The sequence below is a fragment of the Felis catus genome, chromosome A2, assembly GCF_018350175.1.
Source record: "Felis catus isolate Fca126 chromosome A2, F.catus_Fca126_mat1.0, whole genome shotgun sequence".
NCBI classification, from domain to species: Eukaryota; Metazoa; Chordata; class Mammalia; order Carnivora; family Felidae; genus Felis; species Felis catus.
Genome location: NC_058369.1, coordinates 120,415,416 through 120,442,994, shown reverse-complemented (window position 1 = coordinate 120,442,994; position 27,579 = coordinate 120,415,416). Strand labels below are relative to the sequence as shown.

General features: G+C 43.9%; 1 protein-coding gene across 11 annotated transcripts in view; it reads right to left on the bottom strand.

The window, feature by feature from the left end:
- Nucleotides 1-27,579, bottom strand: part of CREB5 (cAMP responsive element binding protein 5) — a 495,995-nt gene that overhangs the window by 76,497 nt on the left and 391,919 nt on the right. For 10 of the 11 annotated variants that reach the window (XM_045052533.1, XM_045052534.1, XM_006929280.5 and 7 more), the window contains 2 exons: nt 26,660-26,786; nt 20,886-20,996 (listed from right to left, as the gene is read on the bottom strand). In XM_045052533.1, coding sequence (XP_044908468.1) covers nt 20,886-20,996; nt 26,660-26,786 — 238 coding nt within the window. The remainder of the gene's footprint in view (nt 1-20,885; nt 20,997-26,659; nt 26,787-27,579) is intronic. The other variant, XM_045052535.1, reaches the window with a different exon arrangement.

The following is a 27,579-nucleotide window of genomic DNA, read 5'->3' as shown; positions in this document are numbered from 1 at the left end:
CCTTTGCAGCTTTTGGGTAGTAGAGTGGGTCATTCAAACATTCCTGCCTTGGGCCAGAATCTCCTCAGGTTCAGTGTTTCCTATATATCAGGGGCTCCTCACAACTTAATGTGCCTCCGACCCACCTGAGGATTTTATGAAAATGGAGGTTTGCATTTAGGAAGTCTGATGTGGGGCCAAAGATCCTGCATCTCCAACAAGCTCCCAGGTGACACTCAGGCTGCAGGTTGAGGGCTCCCACTTTGAACAGCAACGTCTCAGATTACATAATTTCGCCACACGACACAGCTCAGGTAGCCTTCGTGGTGTTAAAATGGGCCGCTCCAGACGGATGCCACACTGAACATAATTTTCCTTGTTGCCCTCTGTGGCGTGACAGAAGGAGAAAATTATGGGCAGACTTTCCTTCTAAGAGAAATTTCTTTTCCCTCAAGTCACTAGCGAATTTATCTTTGCTAATATTACTGGTGAAAGTTACCCATAACACTAAAAAAACGGGGGGGGGGCTGTTGTGAAATTAGCTTTGAAGCTCCTCAGGGACCAACTTCCAAAGGACATCCTACAGCAACATTTTTTTTTAAATGATTTTTCTGTATGTTTGAGAGGCAGAGAGAGACAGAGCGCAAGTGGGGGGAGGGGCAGAGAGAGAGGGAGAGACCCAGAATCGGAAGCAGGCTCCAGGCTCCGAGCTGTCAGCCCAGAGCCCGACGCGGGGCCCGAACTCACGAACCTTGAGATCCTAACCTGAGCCGAAGTGCGACGCTCAACCGACTGAGTCGCCCAGGCGCCCCTCTACAGCAACATTTTTGATAGTCGGAAGGAAGGGCAGAGATAGCTTTCATTTTCCCCTTGGAATAGGAAATATTAGGAAGGCTGGACAGACTCACACTAAGGCGCCGAGCTGGCAAGGGGCTGGACTTCGTAGGAGCACTTATGCAGGCTCTCAGAAGAAGTATGCGTTCTTGGGCAAAAGCGGAGAGCCAAGGTGTCCTGAAACAGGAAAATGTTAATCCTGAAAGCGCTGGGCTGAGCTGTCCTCCCTGGCCTCTTAGAAAACAGCAGCATTCACTGCCCCGCTAATCATGCCACTTCTGAAGAAAAACATCAGCACTGCTTCAGTGGTCAGATCAATGGCTGCGGTGGGGGGGGGGGGGGTAGGGGGGAGAAGGAAATCTCTCTCCTGTCTAGACAGCTCCAAGCCAATGCCACGGCAGCAGCGTGCTCCAGCAGTGTGCACACATCTACCCTGGGCCGCGGGGCTCTGCTCTGCCGCCGCAGAAACAGGTTTCTCAAGTTCACAGCACAGGCAACAGCCACAGGCAGAGGTAGGCATGCGTGTGCTCCTTCTCAGCTCTCAGAGTACAGCTGGCCTCTTCAGGGAGGATCACAGCACTGATCCGAGAAGGTCGACCTCAGCATATTCCGAGCCTGAGCACAGACTCATACAGAGGGGCACTGACCCACTTGCCAAATTCCATGCTTTTCCCTAGACCATCGAGCACATGGCTGAGAATATGGCCAATGAAGAGCAAGTAACCCATTGGGTTAGGAACGTAGAGATAAGGCACAGGAACTCCAAAACCTATTCCTGGTTCAGTGGCTGTCGCTAGCCACGAGGGAAGGACTCAGGACCCATATTTCCTCCCTCCACCCCTGTTAACCATTACACTCTCCGTCTACTTCTGAAATACTAGTTAATACTACGAAAATACTACGTGTTTGCCGGAACATGGTTGAAAGAGCTGTGTGAATGACACACGGACAGCTTTCGCCTTCCCCTCAGGAAGTGCTGGGACTAGGGTGAGGCCAGAGAGATGCCAGGGCAAAAGTTTAAGGGGATACTCGCTCTCAGCCTCCTGCAAAGGCTTCGGTGCAAAGTCATTGCACGGCACCAAGAGTGAGTGCCTTCTTAAAGTGTACCCTGGGCACCTCTCTTGCCTCTTTTCCCTAGCTCTGCTTTTAAGCTTCAGAAATGGGTCCATCTGTAAGCTATGCTTATCAAGGAGGAGATCTTTATTGTAGAGGCCAACACAGCACTGTCAGGCTTTACTATTCCCACAGACCTTCCCTGGAATTAGAGATCTGATTTTGCAAAGGAGAATCATGGAGTGTTGGTCAGCGTTCTGCTTAAGATTTTAAGATTTAGGTAGCCTTCGGATTACTTTTGGAGACTGTTATGGGCTGAATTCGTGTGTCCTTCCCTTGCTCCTCAATTCATATGTTGAAGTTCTAACCCAGAGTACTTCTGCATATAGCCAGATTTGGAGATGGGACCTTTAAAGAGGTAATTAAGGTAAAATGAAGTCATATGGGTGAGCTCTAATCCAATATGACTGGTGTCCTTATAAGAAGAGGAGATCAGGACACAGACATACAGAGGAAGATCCTGTGAAGACACACAAGGTGGCCATTTATACGAGCCAAGGTGAGTGACCTGGTATAAGGCCGTCCCCCAGCCCAGAGGAACCAACAGATTCCTCTGACACCTTGATCTTGAACTTCTAGTCCCCAGAACTGTGAGACCGTAAATTTCTGCTGTTTAAGCCACCCAGTCTGTGGTGCTTTGTTGGGGCAACTCTAACAAACCAATACAGAAACGAATCAGTTTCCTAAGTGTCCTAAGGTCCACTTCTCTGTCTTTTTCTTTTTTCAAAAATATCTTTGATTGCTATGGACAAGTAGCCACAGTACCCTAGGGTCTACTTCGCCATCCAAGACTCAACTCTCCTAGAGTGAAAGCAAAAGAAGAAAAAGAAACAGTCTGTGATACTGGCTGAAAATGTCCCGAGTATATCATTAGCGGTGAATTAAGGTTGCAGGGGTAGTAACTTACATTTTAAAGTATCACAGATATACTTGGGTGGGCAAAAAATATTAGAAAATGTTGGCGTCATTAGTGATGAAGAGGACTTGAAAGGCTTATCCTCTAAGATGAAGCAAGCATATAGAATTGCTTCAATTAGCCCAACCCTCAGAGGGGAGAGATTTCACCTTTCTCTAGGTCATCTCCATCACTCTTGTCTTTGGTTTTGATGCTAAAAAGAATCAACCAATCAATTGCTCAGACATCAGAAAGTCACAATGTATCAATCACATGTGAGAATGGCACACTGCGGCTATTTTTAAGAGCTAGGAAAATGTCAATAAGTCGGTAGGAGATTGTGTGCCTTTGCTAATGACGAATCCCAGGGACATCGATTTCCATGGTCATATGGTCATCACTCCCCTGGTTTCTGAATCTAGTAATGTGTGGAACAGTCATCATGGAGCTCACAATAATAAAAGAAGAGAGAGTTCAAAACACACCTAATTCCAGAAGTATTGAGCTGTCATTTAAAAAAAGTAATACAATGTGAGTGATAAAGGTTCACTCTGCAAAAGGCTGTACCAGGGATAATCTCAGAGATCGGCTCCCCTCAGGGAGAAACGTGTTCCCTTTCTTTCTCCCTGAAGTCCTGGTGGCTGTCTCCATAGCAAATAACAAGTGCTGTCCCTCGGGATGGGGTGGGGTGGGGGGTGGGGGGTCCTGTCCCATACTACTCCATTCTTTTCTCAACACATGGAGACAGTCTCGGATACATGATAGAATAAAAGGCTTTTGTGGGCAGTCCTGGGAAAGTAACCATCTCTGACATTTCTCGTGAGGAAATCTGTGTTTTGAGTTCTGAATGACTGACTTTTAAACGCACTTTGGGAACACCACTCCTGTGTGAGAGTCAGGCCTGCCTTTAGTGGAATTATTTGCCGAAGATCCACCTTGGGGTTCCAAAGGCGGCACTGAAATCTACTCAACCCCGCGGCACTTCTGGTGACTCAACAACCTTCAGTCAAACAGAAATCAGTTGATTGAACAAGTGTGTAGAAAATCCACTGTGCAGCCAAGTAAGGTGTTCATGATGTCTTCTTGGTCTTGAGAAGTTCAAGGTATAAAGTCCAGACAGAATATTGTTATTTTGAATTTCTTTTTCCTGCATTGATATCAAACAACTTTAAAAATTTTTTTTTCAACGTTTATTTATTTTTTGGGGGGACAGAGAGAGACAGAGCACGAACGGGGGAGGGGCAGAGAGAGAGGGAGACACAGAATCGGAAACAGGCTCCAGGCTCCGAGCCATCAGCCCAGAGCCCGACGCGGGGCTCGAACTCACGGACCGCGAGATCGCGACCTGGCTGAAGTCGGACGCCCAACCGACTGCGCCACCCAGGCGCCCCTCAAACAACTTTTAAATAAATTTCAGAAATTACATATTAAGGGATAATGGGGAAAAAAATTTTTCCTTTCCCCCCAAACTATTCATGCCATACTTCCAGTTGTCTTTTTGTTTTCTAATGTGTTAGACATTCTGGAAGGGTTTTCTCCTGGCAAAGGACAGAGGAGAGAGCTTGTATTATCCCGTTTTAAAGGAGATTTTAAATAGGGATCTGCAAAACTGTTTTACACTTTATTTCATACACAGTTTCTAAAGACCTGATCTCAACCTGAATCTTAGCACACATCAGAATAGTTTTTGTTAAGGAGACCGTTCTCTGTCACCCTCTCGAATCCTTCTCTTTCTGGATGGCTGGAAGTTTTCCTTCGTGTACAGTCCTATGACTGGAGTTTCCCAAACAACAAAGTACATCAGAATCCTAGAAATGGAAGGACAAGTGGGTTTTGTGATAAGGAAGACCTCAGCTGCACTTCATAGGTTCTTCCAACGGAGGAAAAATACCAAACACAGAAAGGAAGTGGTCATTGTAACTTCAGGGAACAAATAGCCGGGGAGGAGTTTCATGAGATCCGACTGTACAATTCAGACACTAGAATTTATATATGTACATAAGCATTTACTGATATTTTCATTGGATCTGCCTAAGTCATCTGCCCCATAATATGCCTCACAACTGCTTCCAAGTTCCCTCACCTATTGGCATATAAAAGCTGCCTTTACAGAAGTCTCCAGTTTACAGGCTACATATTGCCAGTGATTTGCATAATTCTTAATACCCACCCCCCCACACACCCCCATCCTTTTTTCAGCCACCTAATGCAAACAAGATCTGGCTCAAGCTTCCCTAAACTAATCCATGCTAACACCATTTAGAAGGGAGACTATTCCGTGTAAGCTGGCACAGCCGAATAAGCTCCCCATTGTATAAATGGCAGTCTTAGTAGAAAGACATTAATGAATATGCCAGTGGGGAGAGCCCTCAGCTTCTCAGTTGCTTGCTGAACCCTAACGCTGGAATAACTGTGCGAAATTTGAATGTTTCTTGATCCAGGGTAGGAATTTAACTCCACCTCCCTGTCTGAATCCTCACAGACCTCTTCAAGACCCAGATCAAAAGCAACAACTTCATGAAGATTTGAAGACTGGCCCGATCTTCCAATTCTCCTTCCTAACACCCAGTAATCAGTCTCTTCTGAACTCAAGATATAGATTTTTGGTCATTTTTTATAAATTTTTTTTTTTAACGTTTATTTATTTTTGGGACAGAGAGAGACAGAGCATGAACGGGGGAGGGGCAGAGAGAGAGGGAGACACAGAATCGGAAACAGGCTCCAGGCTCTGAGCCATCAGCCCAGAGCCTGATGCGGGGCTCGAACTCACGGACCGCGAGATCGTGACCTGGCTGAAGTCGGACGCTTAACCGACTGTGCCACCCAGGCGCCCCTATATTTAAAAAAATTTTTTTTAACGTTTATTTATTTTTGGGACAGAGAGAGACAGAGCATGAACGGGGGAGGGGCAGAGAGAGAGGGAGTCACAGAATCGGAAACAGGCTCCAGGCTCTGAGCCATCAGCACAGAGCCTGACGCGGGGCTTGAACTCACGAACCGCGAGATCGTGACCTGAGCCGAAGTCCGACGCTTAACCGACTGAGCCACCCAGGCGCCCATGGTCATTTTTTATGGTTCCTACCTCACCCATATGTATGTAAGTTATTCAGAGGCTGACACTTTGTCTTATGCGTCTTTGCAAAATCCACAGCTGTAACATAATAAATGCTTCTTGAATCAATACATACGCACATCTAAAATTTTTATAATAATTTTTTTTAATAGCTACTTTTTTTAAATGTCATTTCTTCCTCAGCGTCTCCAGGCTTGGGCTCACCCCATTTATTCTTCCTGGAAAACCCTCCCTCTCCCATCCAGCCAATCAGCTTAGACCACCGCTGTTGAATAGAAATTTCTGTGATGACGGAAATGTTCCTTATCTCTGTAGTACGACATGGTAGCCACAGGCTACGTGTGGCTATTGAACACCCAAAATGTGGTTATCGCAACTCAGAACTGCATTTTAAATTTTATTTTATTTTCATGAGCTTAACATTTAAATGGTCACATGTGGGCAGTGGCCACTTTATTGGAGAATGCAGGAGCAAAATTCATCCGAGGGGTCTTCCTGGAGGGCATCCCCGGAAGCCTCACCACCACTGCCACGAAGGCAAATGAGGCACAAGCTTTGTACTTGCCTTCATCATAATATTTATCACAACATACTCAGTGGCAGACTCTAAGTTCCTAAAGGCTTGAGTTCTGTCTTATTTGCAGTTTGATCTCCCAAAACCTAGTATAATATTGGCATTTTAGAGGTGCTCAATAAAGATTTTTGAATGAAAAGCGGAACGAATGAGCTGATCGCTCAGTGGACTGGTAAAGACATTGCTTTATATGTAATAAATCTATAAAACAGATCTCTTGGAACCAAGTGAGCCGGGAACTAAGAGATTAATGGTGGCGATGTGACAAATTATCTTTGTCTGAGGAACACGCACAGCTCTTTAGCTTATCTTTCCTTACAAATGCAGGCCCTGTCTTTGCGTAACTGGAACTCAGGAACAACCCTCTTGTAGAGCCCCTGGTCATTAAGCCATGACTCTGTCCAGACTTGCTCTTTGAGAACATTCCCAGGAGATAAAGTTCGCTGCAATGATGGAGTGAGATAAACGCGCTTTTGCTGTGATCCCATGTTCTCACATACCCCATACTGGCCTGCGGAACAGCTGGACTCATTCACCAGATTGGAAAATAATCAGGTCTTCACACTCTGTTATCACGGCTATGGTTGTTCCAAAGGGCACGTTGGCAAAGAGCCTTCTTACCCGTGTCCCAGAGACTCAACTACCGCCATTCACGGGACTGAGGGACTCTTCCTCTGCTTCACTAGCATTTCTTCCAAACCCATTTGCAGAGCATGAGGGATGCTCTCACGCAAACCAATAATGATTCTAGGTGTTTTGGAAAAAATTAAATGCCCCAAATTGGCATGCCACGACTCGTGTCATTTTAAGGGACATAGCTGGGTCTCGTGGCTAGACGTATTCCAAACATTTGGATAATCTAAAGTAATTTGTACAGACACAGCAAAAGTCTATTTTAGGCCATGGAATTTAACATATATTTGTTGGTGAGCTTTGGTCCTTTGTGTAACTTCGGCTCTGATATTTGAATGTTATAAAATGTTTTCATATTCATATGTTTGGGGAACTAGCAAACCATAAAACAATACCATGTGTTTGAAAGTTGAAAATATGCTGCACTGAACTGTAAAATAATTTTAACTATTTAAAAGCATTTCTAAAAGTCATCTTTATTTTTACGTGTTTCAATTAATTGGCGAATTCAAAGCAACAGCTGTATAACTCCCATGGGGTTTCTCTAGTCCAGTATCTATAAAGAACACAGTAATTTAGCGCATTAATCAAAACTGGGAGTTAAATTCTACAACTGAACTCACCACCACTTTGCTGAGTGATCAAAGGTGAGGTACTTAATCGGCGAGGCACTTCATCTCTCTTAGCTTCAGCTCTCTACGAGACTATGGACTTTGCACAAGTATGTTTTAGCCATCATGAATTAAACCAATAAAATAAAAAGAAGTACCCTTTGAAGCAGGGAAAAGGGGAAGAAATATATATAGAGAGAAGGAATACTACATGCCAAGTACTATGCCAAATAATTTCCCTGTATCATCTCATTTAACCCTCAATCTCTAGGAGAGGCCCTACCATTATCCCCATTTTATAGATGAGTAAATGCAGAACAAAAAGGTCAAGCAACCAGGTCATGCAGCTAGGATTTCATTCTCAGCAGTCTGATTGTCAGGTCTTTGCTCTTAACGCTTCATTCTGTTACTCAAAGAGAAAACAAATTTGAAAACACCTTATTGTTAATTCCAGTTGAGAGCTGTGGCTCCCTTGAGAGACTAGCGTGCTGGTCTATGTGGAAGGTGTGAAAATGTTCTGCAGATCTTAAAACATGAAATAGAAGTCATTATTAACATTATTGCTAAAGATATAGAGACTTGGTATTCTCCAATTTACATTCAAGGTTTCAAGTATTAAAAAAAGAACCCTCAAATTCCATGACCTACAGTAATTTGAACTTCTGCCGGGGCACAGATTTGAACTGCATTGGCTACAGCTCTGAGTGGGGATTTGACAGTCAGTTTGGCCCTCCACTCAGGATCAGAATTACAATTTGGTTTTGTTCTCTGCTTGTTGCCCTGGGTGCAGGAAATGATGCGCCACATGCGTGAGTTTGGAGATTCAAAATAATGCCAGGCAAAGCCCTGAGGAATGTCAGGGGCATACTGTTAAAAAAAAAAAAAAAAAAAAAAGGAGGCCTAATACACAGTTGACACTAATAATGAATATTTGCCAATTGACTATGGCTGATTCCATGCTTCCATCCCTACTAGAATCCAGTCACCATGTCATTTTTAGGTTGCCAAAGCAAAGACCTAGCATGGAAAGGTCAGATCCCAGAGTGGGGTTTAAATCCTTGGTCTGCCATTTGCTGCTTGAATAATCTTGGACACTATACATCAAGTCATTTGCCTGTAAAAACAGGGATACACTATTTATAGGATAGTTGTGAGAATTAAGTCAGATAATACATGTAAGTGCCAAGTCTATAGGACTTTATGTACAGTGCCTTCCTAAATCTTTACTACATGGAAATCACACAGTAATATGGCCTGTGCTCAATGTGTCCCATATTATTACTATATAATTAGTTACTCATATTCATTCATCTGATACAGAGATAATTTGTGTCAAATATGTGCTAGGTGTTCAGATCCCTCCCTTTGGGGAGCCTATGCACTAGTAAGGAGGTTACAGTCTGGTCACCAGAAGACTCACTCAACCTTAAAATAATTCTCCATTAATATCACCCCACAGGACTTAAGCTGTTTTATATTTTCTGTTTAACTTTCTTGCTGGAGAAATGGAATCAGCGACATTTAACCATCCAGTCATGATGATAAAGTTTAATCAATATAGACCCATCTACTTACATAGTGACCGGTGAAATAAAACAGTCAGAGGTTGATTTCTCATAAATGGGATAAAAGCAGGATCCACATAATCCTGCCTCAGGCAAATGTGAAAGACACAGACGTATCTTCAGTTTATTTAAGATACTCAGATATATATTTAAATAGACAAAGGCTGGGCTAGATAAACACAGAAAATGTGGCAGAGCCACATTTATATCCCTAGATAAGTCAACATGTTTGTAATGAATAAGGTGAGTAACTATAAAAACCAGAAAACGTTCGGAGAATTTTTTTTTCAAATTCTCAAAACACTGTGCTTCTAAGCAAAATCGTGTAAACCAAGTGAAACAACCAAAACAACTACTAACCATATTTTAAGGTATGTATTTTAAGGTCTTACAAACAAATGTGTAATGGGTAAAGTAAGGTCAGAAAGCCAGCTAGTTAATAAGAATTTGAAAAATGCAGTAGGAAGAGGACAGTCTGCTCCGTCATTTTCCCCCTTGGACTCCAATACTAGCCCTAATTAAGAAAAATTGCTGCGGAAAGTACAGAAATGTATCAAAGAGGAAACGCAAGTAGCCAACAAATATAGAAAAAGACGTAACATGACTCATAACGTAACAAATGCAAACAGAAAGTGGCAAAGATTTTGTTAAAAAATGATAATACTTAACACTTGTGTAAATGCCATAAGGTAGATATCCTCCTGTATTACAGACAGGAATGAAAATTAGTATAGATTTTAAAAAATTGGCAATATATATATCATATACATACAAAGATTTGGTAATATATACACAAAGATTTTAAAATGTTTCATTCTCTTTGACCTGGTAATCCTAGTTCTTGGAATTTATCCTATGGAAATAATCAAAAAGGTAATTCGATAATTTCAGATCAATTTTTTAAATTTATTTTTATAATCAAAGGGTTTTTTTTTGAGTAGAGAAAACCCAAAAATAAAATAAAAATTTTAACCACTTAAAATTTTTATGTGACACCCATAGGATAAATCATACGATTATAAAATGTTTTCAAAAGATACTTGATACGGGAAAACGCTCATAATATGTGAAATTTTTAAAAAACAAGATATAAAGTATACATTCAGTGTGAGCTAATTTTGATATATTACATATACGAACAGGGAAACAAGAAAAAAATATTTTCATTTTAACGTGTCTCCAAAAATTTGTCGCCATGTATTAATTTTTGACCAAAAGTCCATTGGAATTCACGAATTTATGTATTAAAAAAGGTACTAGAATCTTGGGCCTGCACCGAGGGGATTTCAATACTGAAGTATCACAGTGCCTTAATATAAAGCCATCTCACCGGTAGGAGGTACCATACAATGGGCCCAGAGGGCTCTCCCCGGGCTTCTCTGGAGAGGTGCCCTTGGCTGTGGCTGGCAGAACCCCAGGTACAGACTGATGCAAGGATTTAGGAAATTGTAGGAAGGATTCTCACCTGCTCATATATCTCTCCCATCCACTTGTGATGGGTCCTGAAATTCTATCACTTGTGAATCAATCATCAAAGTTAAGTCCTACCTTATCCCTGGAACTTAAAAAAAAAAAAAAAATTAAAAAGCCCACAGTGTGGGGTGACATCTTAAGTCACAGTACCATCCCCATCTAAATTAGTTTATCAAACTTTTCCTCATTCATTCTATCAACAAACATCTACTGGGCACCTAGAACATGCAGGAGAGATGCCAACCCGGGGACTTGGAGGGGAATCAAATTAGCCTCTGTTCTCTAAGTGTTCACAGGCGAGGTGAGGCGAGTACACGGACAATGATACATCATAAAGCTCCACAAGGAAGAAATATACAAGGTGCAAATGCAGTCTACCCTTAGAGAAGGCAAGACTGCTCTCTACCTGAGGAAGTTGAGAAGACTTCACAGGAAAGGTGCATTTGAGTGGAGTCTTGAAAAAAAAAGGGGGGGGGGGAGTTTGCAGAGGCAAAGGAACTACAGTAGGACAAACAAGGCAGCCAGAGAGAGCCAGAAGCCTTTAGGAAATTGCCAGGCTCAGAGAGAGACCACGGTGTGCAGGGCTGAGTGGAGCAGGAGAGGCTGGGAGGGACACAGGACCAGACCGAGCCCTTGGGTACCATGGAAACACGGGTGCATTCCCACGTGAGGTGGATGTTCCCGGAAAGGGTGCAAGGGAAACACCTGCCAACTCTGAAATTCTACCCGAGTGTGTTCCTGCTCCCTCTTATACTTCAGATCCTGACTGGCTACTGGAATCACGTTATTGCCCTGCCTCTCTGGTTGCACTTTTAGGATCCAAGGCCACAGTTGGACGAAAATCTCATCTTCCTTAAACACATCTTCTGTTCTGGTGACTGCAAACACCATTTCAAAATAAAAATACTTGACATTTGTTATTGTGTGGGGCTTAGCCAGTCTGAGAACCTAGCGATTCATCATATTTATACCAAGGCAAACACAACAATCATATAATACTATAGTACCATAGTACAGCTACATTTTCACACTAGCAGGGGGATAAAAAGGCAATCTTAAAAGGATGCCAGGAGGGAAAATACACTGCTTGTTTGTTTTTCCCTCAAAGATTAAGTTCTCTCTTTAATTTTTTAGAAAAGAAAAATCCCAAAATGTTAGGAAAACATTACCCCTTCCATCCACCCCCATGTCTCACCTTCCATCCCCCTCAAGGCACACATTTTCTGACAGATTTTCTGTAGCTGCCACATAAAAAGCCAAATCAAGGCAGAGGCATCATCCCAAAGTGCAAAGCAAACTTTCGTTATTAGTTGTGCTGGCAAAAATCTTGGAAAGATACACAAATTCCAAGAAAAAGACCAAAATATATCTCTACAAAGCAGAACTTCCCCCTAACAAGATTTGTAAAATTTCCTTTTTTGTCCCCCCCTGCCTATTCTGACACAAGCTGAACTTACGTGCACAATGTTCCAAAGCAGACAGGGACACACGCACATGCGCACGTACACAGAACACAAAGAAGACGTGCCTGAAAACTTTCTGAGAGGGGGTGTTCCGAACCGGACCATGTGCAGTGCTCTTGCCCAGATGCATCTGACTTCAGGCTTGGGAACATTAAACAAACACAAAAACAAGACCCGGCAACACGCGTGCTGGGCTGGATGACAGAGGCAGGGAGCAAATATTGGGATTGTGTTTCACCTATTGCCATGGTTACCAAAACAGGGTGGATACTGACAGAAAGAGAAAGAAATAAAACTGGGAAGACAATGAGTCCTAGAGGAGAGTGTCTGAACGTGTGTATGAGGAGCTGCTGGTGAGGGTGGAGGGGGGGGAGCCAAGAGACGAGATCAGACGGAAAGGGTCTTTCAATACCCCTCTGTGTTGTGTGAGCGGCGAGCTGGGCCAATGCTCTGCGTCAGCACAATACAGACCTCCGAAAGCCCCTAGAAGGTCCACGAACCCAAGGAAAACAGAGGAGACGTGGGAAGTTTAGTTTTGCTTGGTGGCAGACAAGATCAAGGCAGTTTGTCCTAAGTGCCAAGAGGTGAAATACTCAGTGTGTATCCACATGCTGGATGGTGAATAAGAATGAGCTCAGTGGTATCATGTCAAGAACCACCAGTCTCAAGAAGGATTGTGGAGAAGTGGGCCCATTTCTTTGGGCAGTCTGATGGTTACCCTCAATTCCCAGTTGACATGATGCGAAAGGGAAAAACTGATTGACCCTCTTCTCCCCAGGACTTTGCCTTGCTAGCCAGACTGCAGAAAACACGTCAGGAAACACTCCCCTTAGAGAATTCACTATCACAGCAACTAGCAGATGGCTCTCCCTGTCAATTCCCGCCTAGCACGTGAAGAGCGAAGTTCTAGAAACTTGAAAATCCAGAAATTGAGTTCTAATTCCCCTTCTTTCTGGGAATTAGTTATGTGACCTTGGACAAGCTATTAACTTGACCTTCAAGCCTTTGTTTCTTAAAGGGAAAGGATTTTGCTTAAATGATTCCTGAGTTCCTTTCCTTCTTTGGAATTTGGTGATTCATAGGCAATTGATAATCTCTCAAATTCTTATTTTCAAAACAAATAGAATCAAATGTGTAATCCCATGTATTTGAAGTGTGGATCAGCACATGGAATGTAATCCTGTAGAAATGTATTCCGTTCTGTAGAAATATAAATAAATGGTTGCTAGCTCTTATCAAGGATCTCATAATCGGATCATTTACTTTTTACAAAAACAAATGGCATGATAAATTCCTAAATTCAACTTTCTATAGTTTAAAAGGGCAAAGTGGCAATCACATACGAATGGGGTATACTTTCAGCCAACAGAAAAGAGTTGGGGTTTCTCTTCACTCTTAGAGAAATATCCCTGCTTTCAATTCTTTAATAACCATAACTAAGCTCATATTCAGCATTTGTCCTGGCCAGACAGAAATATGGATCAGCCTTCTTTCCTGTGTTTAGTTGATGAGGAACAGAGAATCTAATAGGCATAAGCTAATAGGTAGCTGGGCCTGAGCTATTAATTTGAGCCTCCTCTTACTTTTACCACTGAGTTTTGTTTTGGTAAGAGCTTGCTTCTCTTCAGGATGAGTTACCATAGGGACACCAGAGACAGCGTGATAAAGTAGAAACAGGACAAAAACCACAGAATATTGGGTGCAGGGTGTGGTTATGCCACTGGATGATGCTGGAAAGGCCACTCAACTTCTCTGTCTATAAAATGAAGATGGTAATATTCCCATGTTTACCTTACAGGGTTGCTACGAGGCTCCAATGATATCTGTATACAGAAGTCTTTGCAGTTTGGAAAGTGCCCCACTAATAGAAACTCATAGGATGATCATTCCCCTGCTGGCAAATCATAATGGTTTAGAGCCAGGACCAAGGGCCCAAAGCCTGGGTTCACATCCCAGCACATTTTACCAGCTTCTAGGTTCTTCCCCAGTTACCTAACCTCTCAGTTTATTAGTAAACGAGAATAAGAATGGTATCTCCCTGGGGCGCCTGGGTGGCTTAGTCGGTTAAGTGTCCGACTTCGGCTCAGGTCATGATCTCACAGTTTGTGAGTTCAAGCCCTGTATTGAGCTCTGTGCTGACAGCCCAGAGCCTGGAGCCTGCTTTGGATTCCGTGTCTCTTTCTCTCTCTGCCCCTTCCCTGCTTACACACACACACACTCTCTCTCTAAGATAAATAAACATTAAATAAAAAAAAAAATGGAATAGTATCTCCCTCATCAGACTGATGTGAGGATCAAATGACAAAACATAAGATGCTTACCATAGTTTCTGCCATATATGCAAGTGCTTAATTAATGTTAACCAGTTACTATTTGCTACCAGGTTATTTTAAGAAAGCAAATTGCTTTTAAAATGAGATCCATCACTCATATTAGTGATAGCATAGATTTCTGTTGCTGTTTTTGTTGTCATGGAATCTTACATAATTCCTACTCATCTGCACACTGGACAGTTTTTTCACAGCAGCGAGGGAGGAGGATTCTGAAAAAAAAGGGGCCACCTTGGCTCGGGCCATCATCATGTTTTGATCCCCAGCTACAGGGACACATGGCTTCTGGCATGATTCAAAAGTTAATGAGAGTTTCTTTAAAGTCAAACAGCATTTCCTGCCTCACCACAAAGCTTCTGAGAAGCAGACAGCCTATTCATTCACTGATTTTTTTTTTTTTTTAATTCCTGGACTTTTAGGAAGTGAAACTGGGGGTGATTAAAGCCAATAGGCAAATCGAAAAGCGGCATTTCTCAAGAGTGCCAGAGAGATGTTACCTGGAGACTGTCTTTTCATGTGTATAAACTTTCCAGGCAACTCCATATGGAGGCAGGCTTCTCTGTGATTTATCTGTTGGACAGTGGGTGGTCAAGGGGCACCGTAGGCAAACAGTTATCCAGCTCGATAATTAGGGAGGGGAAAGGCAAACACAAACACACCCAGGTTGACATTCAAAACAAAGTGGAGATCTGACCACGGATTGCTCACTATACCGCCCTAGCTCTTGTCTGCCAATCTGCCAGGAGGAAACTATGGGCCAAGAGGAGAAACACTGTTAGTCATTGATCAGTACAGCTGACGAAAAAAGCATTATGCTGGGTAGAAACGTGAAGGTCTGCACGGGGAGGCCCATCTCTGTGTTTAAATGATGGCTTGATTTCCCTGAGCTTTTATTTGCTTTTGGCATCCTCACTTGTGAGACGAGGAAGTTGGGCAAGATCTTCACTGAGTACCCTCTGCCGCTGAAAGGCTTTGACTTTCCACCTTTATTTTTTTTTTGTTTCATTCATTCATTGATGCATAGATTTATGTATCCATTTAATAAATTGTGAACCTAACTAGAGATGATGTATTGACAAGTCGACAACCAAAATACAGCATAGCTAGTCTATCACAATGGAAGAAATAGCATTTAGTATTGACCCTTCTCAATTCCTAAGAGGGCGATGCTAATCTAACTTCTATTTTCTCAGTAACAGACATATTGCTTTTCTCTCAAGGAAAAAAAAAAAAAAAGCCAGATGTTGTTTCCAGCTGTCCTTCGAAGAAGTCAAATGTAGTCAAGTACTCTTTATCAGCTTGTTACTTTGCTTAGCATTTTCCCTGTTTTACCCTCTCCTGAGCCCCACCCTTGCCCCTTATCCACCTCATTCCACCTCCATTTTCACTGCTACTGTTTGGTTCCTTCTCATTATTTTAATCCAACTCCACTCAACTAGTTAAATTCAGGTCTCACTCATGGGGCCTTTCTCAGTACAAGGAGCTTAGACGAGGCAAAGATTATCCTCAAGGAGATCCCAATTAATTGAGTAGTGGGGGGACCCACATGTAAAGTAAGAAACATCAAGATAAAAAATGTGTTTGGAGGACATTAAAAAAAATTTTTTTTTTAATTTTTTTTTCAACGTTTATTTATTTTTGGGACAGAGAGAGACAGAGCATGAATGGGGGAGGGGCAGAGAGAGAGGGAGACACAGAATTGGAAACAGGCTCCAGGCTCTGAGCCATCAGCCCAGAGCCCGACGCAGGGCTCGAACTCACGGACCGCGAGATCGTGACCTGGCTGAAGTCGGACGCCTAACCGACTGCGCCACCCAGGCGCCCCTAAAAAATGTTTTTAAAGGGGCACCTGGGTGGCTCAGTCGGTTAAGTGTCCAACTTCAGCTCAGGTCATGATCTCACAGTTTGTGAGTTCAAACCCCGCATGGGGCTCTGTGCTGACAGCTCGGAGCCTGGAGCCTGATTTGGATTCTGTGTGTCTCCTTCTCTGCCTCTCACCCGCACGTGTTCTGTCTCTCTCTGTCTCTCAAAATAAATAAACATTAAATAAAATAAATTTAAAAATGTGTCTGGAGAAAGAGGCAGGGATGCTGAACCAGTCAGCGAGACCACAGAGCTCTGGTGAAACAAAGGGGCACATCCCAAACTACCAACCACTCCTCATCTTTCCCAGGTAATCTGGACGTCTACACTGTCCTTGGCATCCTTATCTCCCATTTGTACGTCAACATAAATTAACGCCAATGAATTTGATGTCATCTGCTGGTTACTGTTATCTGGAAGCTGCATGATATTCTTTTTTTTATTTAACATTTTTAAGTTTATTTATTTTGAGAGAGACAGAGAGAGCGCAAGCAGGGGAGGGGCAGAGAGAGAGGAGAGAGAGAATCTCAAGCAGGCTCTGCAGGGTCGGCGCAGAGCCCGATGCAGGGCTTGAACTCACAAAACTGTGAGATCATGACGTGAGCTGAATCAGAAGTTAGATGCTTAACCGACTGGGCTACCCAGGCACCCCCTGTATGATATTCTTATCTAAAGGGTCAATATTGTGATGAAGAAGCTTTGTCATTGGAGCCTGAGGTGTTAGCCTTCACTATGTGCTGTGTTGTTGGGCCAGTTTTTTAACCACTTGGAGCTTCAGTTATCTCAACTAGGAAATGGGGACAACAGCCCTGTCACGGTGCTGTCCTGAGGGCAAAATCCGATCACAGCTGTACATACATACCTTCTCCTTAGTATCAACACTCCCTGGACTTCCCTAACCCTGTTCAAACTGAAGGTGAATTCCAGACAGAGTGGCCACAGCCCTCTCCAGAGGGTTTCTAAGTCACCCTTCATTTTAGTTGGTTTCAGTATGGTAATCATCTCAACATTACTGAGACACAGGACAGGCATACGGACAACTTCCCCCCACCCTCTTATTTAGCTTCCAATCTCATTATTGGTGGAAAGAAAGAAAGAAAGAAAGAAAGAAAGAAAGCAAGCAAGCAAACCTCTTTTAAAGCTAGATAGGATTGGTCTCATTCTCACAAATAGAAATGAACACAAATCTACGTAACTCTAAGAACACCATATTCACACCACGACAGAATCAGTCACACCCAGAAGAGTCTGGAAATGTGTCCCTGTCTGGTTTAAATGCCCCCTACCCTTTCTGTCTCCTTCTTTCTCCCCTTTTCCATTTCTATCTGCTTAACCCCCTCATTTTCTCCCTTCCCCCATGAATGTCAAAAAAGTCCATCAGGTATGCAGCGGATTTCCTTTCTAGAAGACCCCATTTTCATGGAAGACACCCACAGATCTCAGGGATCTAAGAACCTGTTGTTTGGGTGGCTGGAAAGATGGAAAGCTCTCACAGCTTTGAGTCTGCTCTGACGCCCAAAACAAAATCCAATATGCATGTATTCACTTGTTTGTTGGCTTAATTCTTCAGCAAAAGAATCCATAAAACTCAATTATAATCTGCCAGATTATGACAAAACCATCTTGGACAGATGTGACTTCAGTACACTGAAGTCCAGAGCTTGAGACCAATATACATTAAATGAAAAGAAGGGCACTGTACACCTTGATTTGGATGTCCCAGATTAACACACTCTACAGCTTGCTGGGGACACCTGTATTGCTCTCTTCCACAATAAAAAATGGCCAGTTTACTGAGCAATCACTAGTCGGACAGCTTCCAACAAAGCCGTATAGTTAAAGCAATCCTGTCTTAATCTTTTGTCCACCTCCAGGACCTCCAAGCGTCACCAGAGATGCAGGGTGATGGCTTTTGTCAGTGGCCAATAGAGAATGTGAAATAGACACTGTGACACTGCCGTCCCCCGGAGAATAGGCATGCAGTGTTGTGGTGTGGACGACGGCTCCCTCGCAGCTCTCTGGTTTCTCATGTGCTCCGAGAACACACCCCGCAGAGTGCATTCATCACAATAGCCCATGTGTGACCTTTGGAAAAGTCCTTGAAAACAGTGAAACAGGAGTCTGAGTTGAAATCTGGAATCCATTCCCGTCTAACACAGGAAGAAAATTAGGCATAGAACAACAAAGCCCATAGTTCAGAGAAACCTGGGGAGGCTCTGGCTGACATTAAAATCGTGGAAGTTTTTTTTTTTTTTTTTTTCACCATTACTTTGTCTTTCGTAAAAGCTTTTCATCTGAGCAGCCCAAAGCTGCTACAAAATACTGTATGGTTAGTAGACGGCAATAACTGGCTTCTCCAGTGAATAAAGAAGGCAGAATAAGAATAGAGATGCTGAGTAATGCATTAAAAGCCAATTACTAAACACTTTTCCAGGCTACTAAGTAAATGCTATTCCCCCAAATATAAGTGGCTACCATTTCCCCCTTTGGAATAATGGATCGGTGATAATGGCGTTAGGGCTGGGAGGTTAGGACAGAGAGAAAAAAAAAAACCGTGCTCCCTAAGCCCTAACTCCATGATGGAATTCATTAGCCCAGACATCATGGATCTGGAAATATTCATCCACTTAGAGCATGAATCAGCAGAGTTGTGTGCTTGCTCAGTAAATTTAACTCGACAAACATTTGTGGGCTAACACTCTTTTATAGGTACAGACCAATTTCCTTTTGTCCCTGGCTGATATTATTCACAATAACTGGCCATATCATATGTTCTTATTTCATACGTATATACGATTATCAACCCGTACTCCCTCTGGAAGCATTCTCCTTCTTTGCCAGTAAGAAGAGAAGGGTAGGACATTTCTGAGTCAAGTGGTGGCATATAATCCAGTGAAAATCAATTGGCAGGGAAATTTGGTTTGGAACTGTGTGTAAGAATCCACCTAAAGTTTGTCTGGGAGGTCCCTCAAAAGGGTTACAGACCCTGAACCAAACAAGATGATTCAGAAGTAATCCAGCTGGGGGAACAGCATCGGATGCTCAGACCTAGAACACTTATTCATACATATGAATAAGTGAATTTTGTTCTTTTCTTAAGTACCTTCACAGTTCATTTTTTATTTTCCTTAAAAAAAAAAAAAAAGTAAATGGCATTACTCCGGTCTCCAAAACAGATGCCAGTTTGAACTTTACTCTGCCAGCAAGTATTTGGTTTGGCACTGCAGGGCTGGAGCTGAAAAAATATTTGCCGATTCCAAAAAGATTTAACGAGCTTTGCTGAAGATGCCGGTGCCATTTGGCATGTCACCGGGGCTGTGGCACGGCAAAGAGAACTCTCTTAACCACAGATTTTATTTGCCCAAGGTAGCCAACGCTGGGGATTCAGGCGCTTCCTTGAATCAAGAAGCCGAAAGACAAATGAGTAAAATTTCCAAGAGAAAAGTGACCAAAGCAGGCATTAAAACAAAAAAAAACAAAAACAACAAAAACAACAGAAAAAAACCTTGCTGCCATTGAAAATGAAGCCAGTAGGTTTTGATGGCTAATTTTCAGAACTGTCAATAACATCTTCATACCAGCCATCAGACACGGTCTCCAACACTATCAGTCAGGAAACCAAATAAATCTCTAACTTGTAGCAAAGCTATTCTTATCCAATATCAGACACCAAAAACTTTGCTACAGTGTATTTTGTTGCCATCTGATAGCCTCCTAATTGTGGAGTCAGAGTTTAACTACATGAAAACTGAATGACCTACTTCAAGTATCTGTACAACCAGCCAATTTACCTTATGGTGCAAAGACAGACATGCATTGCTTTTATTAATATTTAATAGAATACCATGCATAAATCTTTCCCTGTGATTGGAAAGACTGACCTTACTGCACATAAATCTCATATGTTAAAAGCCACTGGAGGTTGTCACCCGAAATCATGTATTTCAGTAAGAGGCGCAGTTACCCTGCAGGAAAACAAGGCTGTGGTCCTCTGAGTTAACGTCACATCTGACAACTATAATAAAAAATGAAAAATATTTCCGTACCAGTGTGTGCTGAAAAATCACATGTCTGTTTTCACGGATGTGGGGACAGGAAGAGTGGCACTGAAACTGTGACCACCTTGAAGAAGAGAAACTCTGGACTGTTTTCGTTACTTTCACATTATGAGAAAACATACATACACTTGGGTGTATCCCACCTCAACTCCTATGGATCTCCCCAAACTTCTAAATGTCCTTTTCACTAAGGCCATGAGCCGATTCAATGCTTGTTCCATGGTCACCTGATGCCAAGCTTCAATAACAAATAGCCTCAAAGAGCGAGCCAAGCTCTGTCCTGCTTTTCCACAGAAAAGACCTTTTCACCAAAAACGACGACGGAGCCATCTAACCTAACTTAACTGAAATGTGGAAGTCAGAGCAGAAGTCAAACACAAAGCCGCGAAACAACAGAAGGATGATGATAATTGTTATTTACCATTTTGGCTTCTGAATGCATTGGCTGGACTTGGGGAGAAGCACACGGGTTGCTGAGATTTGGACCTTGCATTCCCAGGAGGTTGGAGTTCACTGACATTTGTCTCTCCATCTAAGAGAAAGGAAAGCAACAGAATCAGAGTCTGAGAAAAGCAGTCTAGGTCACAGACAAAGCTGCATTTCTCTTTCAAGTGGGTCATTTAGAAGCTCTGTGAATAACTCTGGAGAGAGACTGTGGTTTGGGGAAGGCCAGCAACGCACTTCTGAGCCTCAAACTCAAGGACATCAAAGAACTAATCCAAAGCCAGGCCTTCTATCGGAGATGCCCCATGCCAACCAGAACCATGTCGTCATGGTACGTTTACAAATAAAAGTATGGACTATTTCCACTTTTGCAAACCCTCCAACTGCCACTAGTCATGCTTCTTTTTATAACTGGGAAGAATAATGTATGCACAGAAAAGCACTGGAAAGATACCCACCACATGGTTATCTCAGGTTATCCATGGCTTCCCCCCCGCCTTCAGTTTTATGCAAAAACATGCGTCATTTTAGCAATAAGAAAAACACTAAATTAATTTAAAAAGTAATGCTCCCAAATAAGGTGGGTCTTCCTGGCCCCGTAACTCGTAAGCACAATTAAGATGACTAACAGGTATTTGAGCTGCTGTCCGGGCACAACTCCCCTTCCCTGTAAATCTAGTCACGACCCTACATAGCAGCAGCTTCTGGCCTTACAGCAGGGCTAGGACCTGGGGTGGGTGAAGGAAGCAGCTGAGGGCACTCTATGACACGTGACTGACCCCTCCAACCTTGTCCCCCCGGCCTGCCATCGGGTCTGCAATTAACGTCGTTCAAGTACCTGTAGGAGTTGTGGCATTTTTGTCTCCAGGGTGTCCCTGTTAAAGAGTAAATACAACCAGATCTCTCTTTCAGTTGGGAAAGGGTGTGTCTGATTGATTTTTTTTTTTCTGTGTAGTAGAAATTTAGCACTTTTCAAAGAACTCGAGTAAAGCAAGTACACTTAATACTCAAATCACACAGAGAATAGAGTTTCCTCAAGAGGAAAAAACAAATTCTTCAATGCAAAAGTTCTTCCACTTGTCAAAGGATGGATAGAAAACAACGGTCAGAAATTTCAGGAAACCCAGGGGCACCTGGATGGCTCAGTCAGTTGAGGGTCCAACTCTTTTTTTTTTTTAACGTTTATTTATTTTTGAGTCAGAGAGAGAGCATGAATGGGGGAGGGTCAGAGAGAGAGAGGGAGACACAGAATCTGAAACAGGGTCCAGGCTCTGAGCTGTTAGCACAGAGCCCGACGCGGAGCTCGAACTCACGGACCGTGAGATCATGACCTGAGCCGAAGTCGGCCGCTTAACCGACTGAGCCACCCAGGTGCCCCGAGGATCCAACTCTTGATTTCAGCTCAGGTCATGATCCCAGGATTGTGGGATGGAGCCTCACGTCAGGCTCCGTGCTGAGTGTCGGGCTTACTTAAGATCCTCTCTCTCCTCCTGCTCCTCTCCCCTACTCTCTCTCTCTCTCTCTCTCTCTCTCTCTCTCTCTCTCTCACACACACACACACACACACACACACACACATAAAACAAATAAATAAAAAATTAAAAAAAGAATTTCAGAGAATCTGGTTTCGCTCAAAGTCAGCTGGGGTAGTCTTGGAAAATACAGAGTTCTTTATCACTGGAACTCTTCCAAGGGTGGAGGACAGAAACCTCACAGACAAGAGTGGAGAGTCAAAGTTGAGGTAAATGCCCCCTTAGGGTCCCTGCCGTCCTTGGGTTCCATGCCTTCAATCCCTGCTGGGTCTGCCCAGGCGCGGGACTGTACTTACAACATTAATGTGTGGAGTAACGGAGGTGCTCACTAAACGACATGAGTGACGGGCGGACAGTCCCTGTCCCAGCAAAGCACCATTAGCTGTACCTGAGCCTGAAAGAACAGACCAGTTATCTGGCAGTGGACGGTGGTGTGAAACTGCTTCAAAAGGAGCTATCTGGTGAAGAATTTTCTATACATTCTAGAGCATGCCAGCAAAAACTTCTGAGGCCTTAGCAATTCAGTAAAATAACATGTTCACTCTCACATACGCCCTGAGTCTCCAGGTAGCCTGGGTGTTTTGTTTTTTTATGATTGTTTTTGTAATTCTGGTAAAATACGTGTATCATAAAATTTACCATTTTAACTATGTTTAAGCGTGCAGTTCAGTGCTATTAAGTACATCCGTGTACTCTGACCAGTAACTCATGAAGATTGCTCCACAAAATTCTTATTCTTTATAACCGCCCCTTCCAGAGGCTGGAGGATAGAAGACTTGGAAAGGCATTTGACAATTCCAATGGGGGACCTTCACCTGGAGGGACATCAAGTCCAAATGAGCTTTTGCTTTCAGTTTCCCAGAAGGAAGGTCATGGAGAAGTACAAATGATTATCCGAAAGTTTCCAAGCTACTATCCATCAGGCACTACGAGGACGTGAGAGCAGCTTACTTGTAGCCTCGGGTTTCCCTCTTTGTGGAAAAGTTACAGTCTGTGACTATTTCTACTCCATGACTCACAAATTCAACAGCATGTTGAAAACAGGCTGATTTCTCTACCTAAAAAAAAACACAAAAACTGCATTTTTCCACCTTAGTGATTATAAGGGCTCAGCAAGAGCCTCTTCGAGACAACTATTTGGCGCTTATACTAATAAGGCTCTGCCCCACAAGTGTGCTCGGGTGAGGCGACTAGAATCAAGAAGTCAGAAGATGGGAGTGGTTTGCTGAACACTAAGCAACATTTAGCACTGCAGGTAAAACATCCAGATAAAGGTTTTTACCTTTTTTGGGGGGGGAGGGAGGAGGCTTCTCCTTTCCCCCCGAAACAAATCAGAAAACGGGAACTCAAATGTCCACAGGTCACTGGGCTTTTGTAATGACACAGGAGGGTTCCTCTTCCCAAATTATGCAACATTTGATGTTCAAGGTAGGAATTCACAAGACAATGAAATCCTGCCTTGTTGTTCACCACATCCCCAGGATCTAGCACAGCCCTTGACCCACAGCAGGTGTCAGCAGAAGTCTGGGGAACGAGTGAATCAATCCCTGAACAGAGGCATCATTTTGCTTCTGACCGAGGACCTTGTGAGATGTGGGGTCTGGCAGTGTGCACTTCACATGAGTTCAGAATCTTAACCTTCACCGACAGACAGGCTGATCTTTTATACCAAGGGAATCGTGGTTTCCCAGGGCAGGAAGTCTAGGGGAAGACTATGCTTTCAAGTGCCAAAATCTTGGGGCGCCTGGGCAGCTCAGTCGGTTAAGCGTCTGACTTCAGCTCAGGTCATGATGTCACGGTTCGTGAGTTCAAGCCCCGTGTTGGGCTCTGTGCTGGCAGCTCGGAGCCTGGAGCCTGCTTCGGATTCTGTGTCTCCCTCTCTCACTGCTCTTCCCCTGCTCATGCTCTGTCTCTCTCTCCTTGAAAAATAAATAAGCATTTTTTTAAAAAACGCCAAAATCTTAGGACAGGAGCAGGAGACTTGATAACAAGGAAGAGTAGGCCTAGATTTCTAGAACCAGGGACTCGTAAAGTATCTTTTCTTAGCGATTTTATGATCGTTTTTATTAGTTACATTAGTGTCACTCTAAAACCAAGGTTTCTCAGCCTCAGCGCTGTTGACCTATCGGGCCCAAATAAATCATTTTTTTGTGGGGGCTGTCCTGTGCCTGGTAGAATGTTCAACATCATCCCTGGCCTCTCCCTACAGACCCCAGTAGCACCCTTTCCCCAGTTGTGATGGAGCAGCAGGATCTCCAGACATTTCCAAATATCCCCTGCGGGAGACAACCGCCCCCAGTTGAGAATCAGTGCTATAGACTGATACTATTGTCATGGCAGCTGTCCGCGTCAGTGACAAGGGCTTGGGAACTCGTGTGGGGACAGCATCCCTGACTTGCTGTCTACACTGGCTCTTGATCACACACCTGATCTTTTACTTGTATTCTGAAGCACCAACAGGAGGTCACGGTGTACAATGACGTGATGTGGGGGAACCAGTGCGAGACGCCTGTTCTCTGCGCTCCCTGAGCCCGTGTCCCACCTTTGTCCCTGGAAATGGTACGGTTTACTCAAGTGGGACAAAAAGGTCACCGCAGTGGCACTTTTCTAGTTAATGGATGGAATTTATGAAAGGAAACTAATGTTGGACAAGAGGGATTTACAGTCTACACGAAGACAGCTTATGGTGGGGGTCTTCGCGCAACTGGCTGGGTTGAATAAAACCTGGGATAATGGCCTTGGTGGCACTGTTGTCCCTCCCCTAAAGATGCTTATGGTGAGCAACGCAGGTAAAGTGTGTCAACTCATCTGTTCCTTCTGGCCCGGTTTTGCAAAGACTCTTTCTAGCCAGGACCATCCAATACTTGTCGTAGGCAGGTCCATTTCTCTGAATTTGGGCCTCCACACTCCTGCCCCACCCCCCGCCTCCACCTAGATAAACCAGCCAACTGCTCAACCTTCGAGAATCTGAGCCACTCGGCGCAAGTTGCGATGGGGTTTGTCACAGCTGTGTGACATTAGGCAGCCGCCTTCAACTTCTTACCCTTTAGCTTTTCGCCTGTAGGACGAGCATGTCAATAACTACTGCGGCCCCATTCCCACAGGATGGCGACGCCAGCAACGTGAAGTGACAAATGTAGACAATTTCTTAAAAATGCCCAAATGCTCTGCCAGGCATTGTTGATACTGGTGCGGAAGGGTTTTCGTTGAGTTGTCATATCACCTCTAGGGCTCTGAAAAACTCCTGTGGCCCCAGGAATAACGACACCAACCATGCTCCCCGAATTACAAAGCCAGGGAGGATGAAGAAAGACGGGGAGGGGATCCCGTGGAAGGACAGCAAGGTTTGCTCTGGAAGAGTCTGTATGTCCCTTCTAGGCGAATGCGTTGTTTTCAGAGGTGGGGGGTATAATATAATGATTAAGTGTAGACTCTAGAGTCATACCGCCTGGATTTAAATCCAGACGCTCCATCACTTACTAACTGTGACCTTCGGCCAGTGCCTCAGTTTTCTCGTCTGTAAAATGGAGGTAATAACAAGGCGTCCCTCGCGGGTTTGTTGTGACGGTGAAAGCAGAGAATGTACATATCACGCAGGAGGTGACGGGGTGGGTTTAAAACTCAGCGATGCTGCCTCTCAGCCAAGCAAGCTACCGGCCTTACTCTTCTCATTCGAACAAAGGGGAATAGAAATAGTACGTACCTGACGGGATTGTTCCATGTGTTGATGAAATGCTTACGGGGGGACTAACACACGGTAAGCACCCGATAAATGCTGTGAGCATGCTTAGTAGAACATGATGCCCAGGACTACATATTAGCAGGCATTATGTACCATCATTATTACTTTTATCATGATAATTGTTACTCTGAGTCCTGGCTAGACCACTCCCTGGTGAGTTAGAGACACTCTGTATATAGCCCACGCTATACAGACTTTGGGCGAGTCATAAAACACTGTGCCCTTGAACAAATTCCATTCCCTGGGTGTGGCAAGCTCGCTCGCCCGCAGGAAGTTGGGGCCAGGCCTCACTAGGAGAGCCCTGAAGGACAGGAAAGCCAGCCAGACACCTAGCGACAGACAACCGGGCACTCTACCCAAAGTAGCACACAGCTCAACTCTTCATCCAGAAGCAGCCACTCTCTTCCCAGCTTAGAGCTCAGCTTTTCTTTAGTGCCTTCAAAAGAGCAGGATTCGGTGGAAGCAAGAAGCACTTACTGGCATGGAGACGGCAGAAGATCCCGGCATTGTTGGGTTGGGCAGGGTCCCAGGCATGGAGGCTGGCATGGGCTGTCTCTGTCTGTTGTGGAGATGTAGCAGAGAAGATAGAGAGCCTGGGACAGGCCTGGTAACACAGACAAAAAGCAGACATTATTCCTGATGCCTTGGGGCAGGGGATTCACTGCCTGTGTCCAGAACCAGTGGGGACAACACCATTACATGAGCAACAGATCAGATCCTCTGATGGGAACCACATAATTGAGGATATTAGGGAAATAATAACAAATAAAACACAAGCCTGGCTTCCTCTGCTGCTTCCTAGTTAATACATCAAATTCCACTTCATTTCCTGACCTCTGTTATCTAACTCATGTTCAATAGTCAACAAGTCGGTAAATCTCCTACAACCCCTGCTTCTTAGGGAAGGGACTTGGGGGCGAAATCCTGTGTTTTGCTCAGAATTCTCTGCCCTTTGGGAGGAACTTAGACCCTGAGATCTGTGTGCATTTGTTTTATCCACACTCTCTTAAGCCTCTGCCTGGAAGCCCTCCCGGCTTTGTACGGAACATACTTGCACCGTCTGGATTTGAATAGCCAACGTTAGTCATGAACTCCCAATAGAAATCTGTTTTGACTTTTTCGTAATTCTCCAGCGTGGGTGGAAAAAACAAAAAAACAAAAAACAAAAAACAAAGCCAGGACCAAGGAACCAAAGGAACAAGACTGAGGTTCATGCCACTATAGCTGGCCTTTTTTGGGCAAGGCCTGAGCCCAGCCCCCAATTACCAATCCTTCATTTTATAATAACTGGAGGTGTTAGGCTGTTTGACAGAAACTGATTTTGGCCTGACCTGCAGAACTCGGGTAAGCATTCCTCGGGGGAGTACACAGTTTGAGCTTTTGCTTCAATTTGCCTG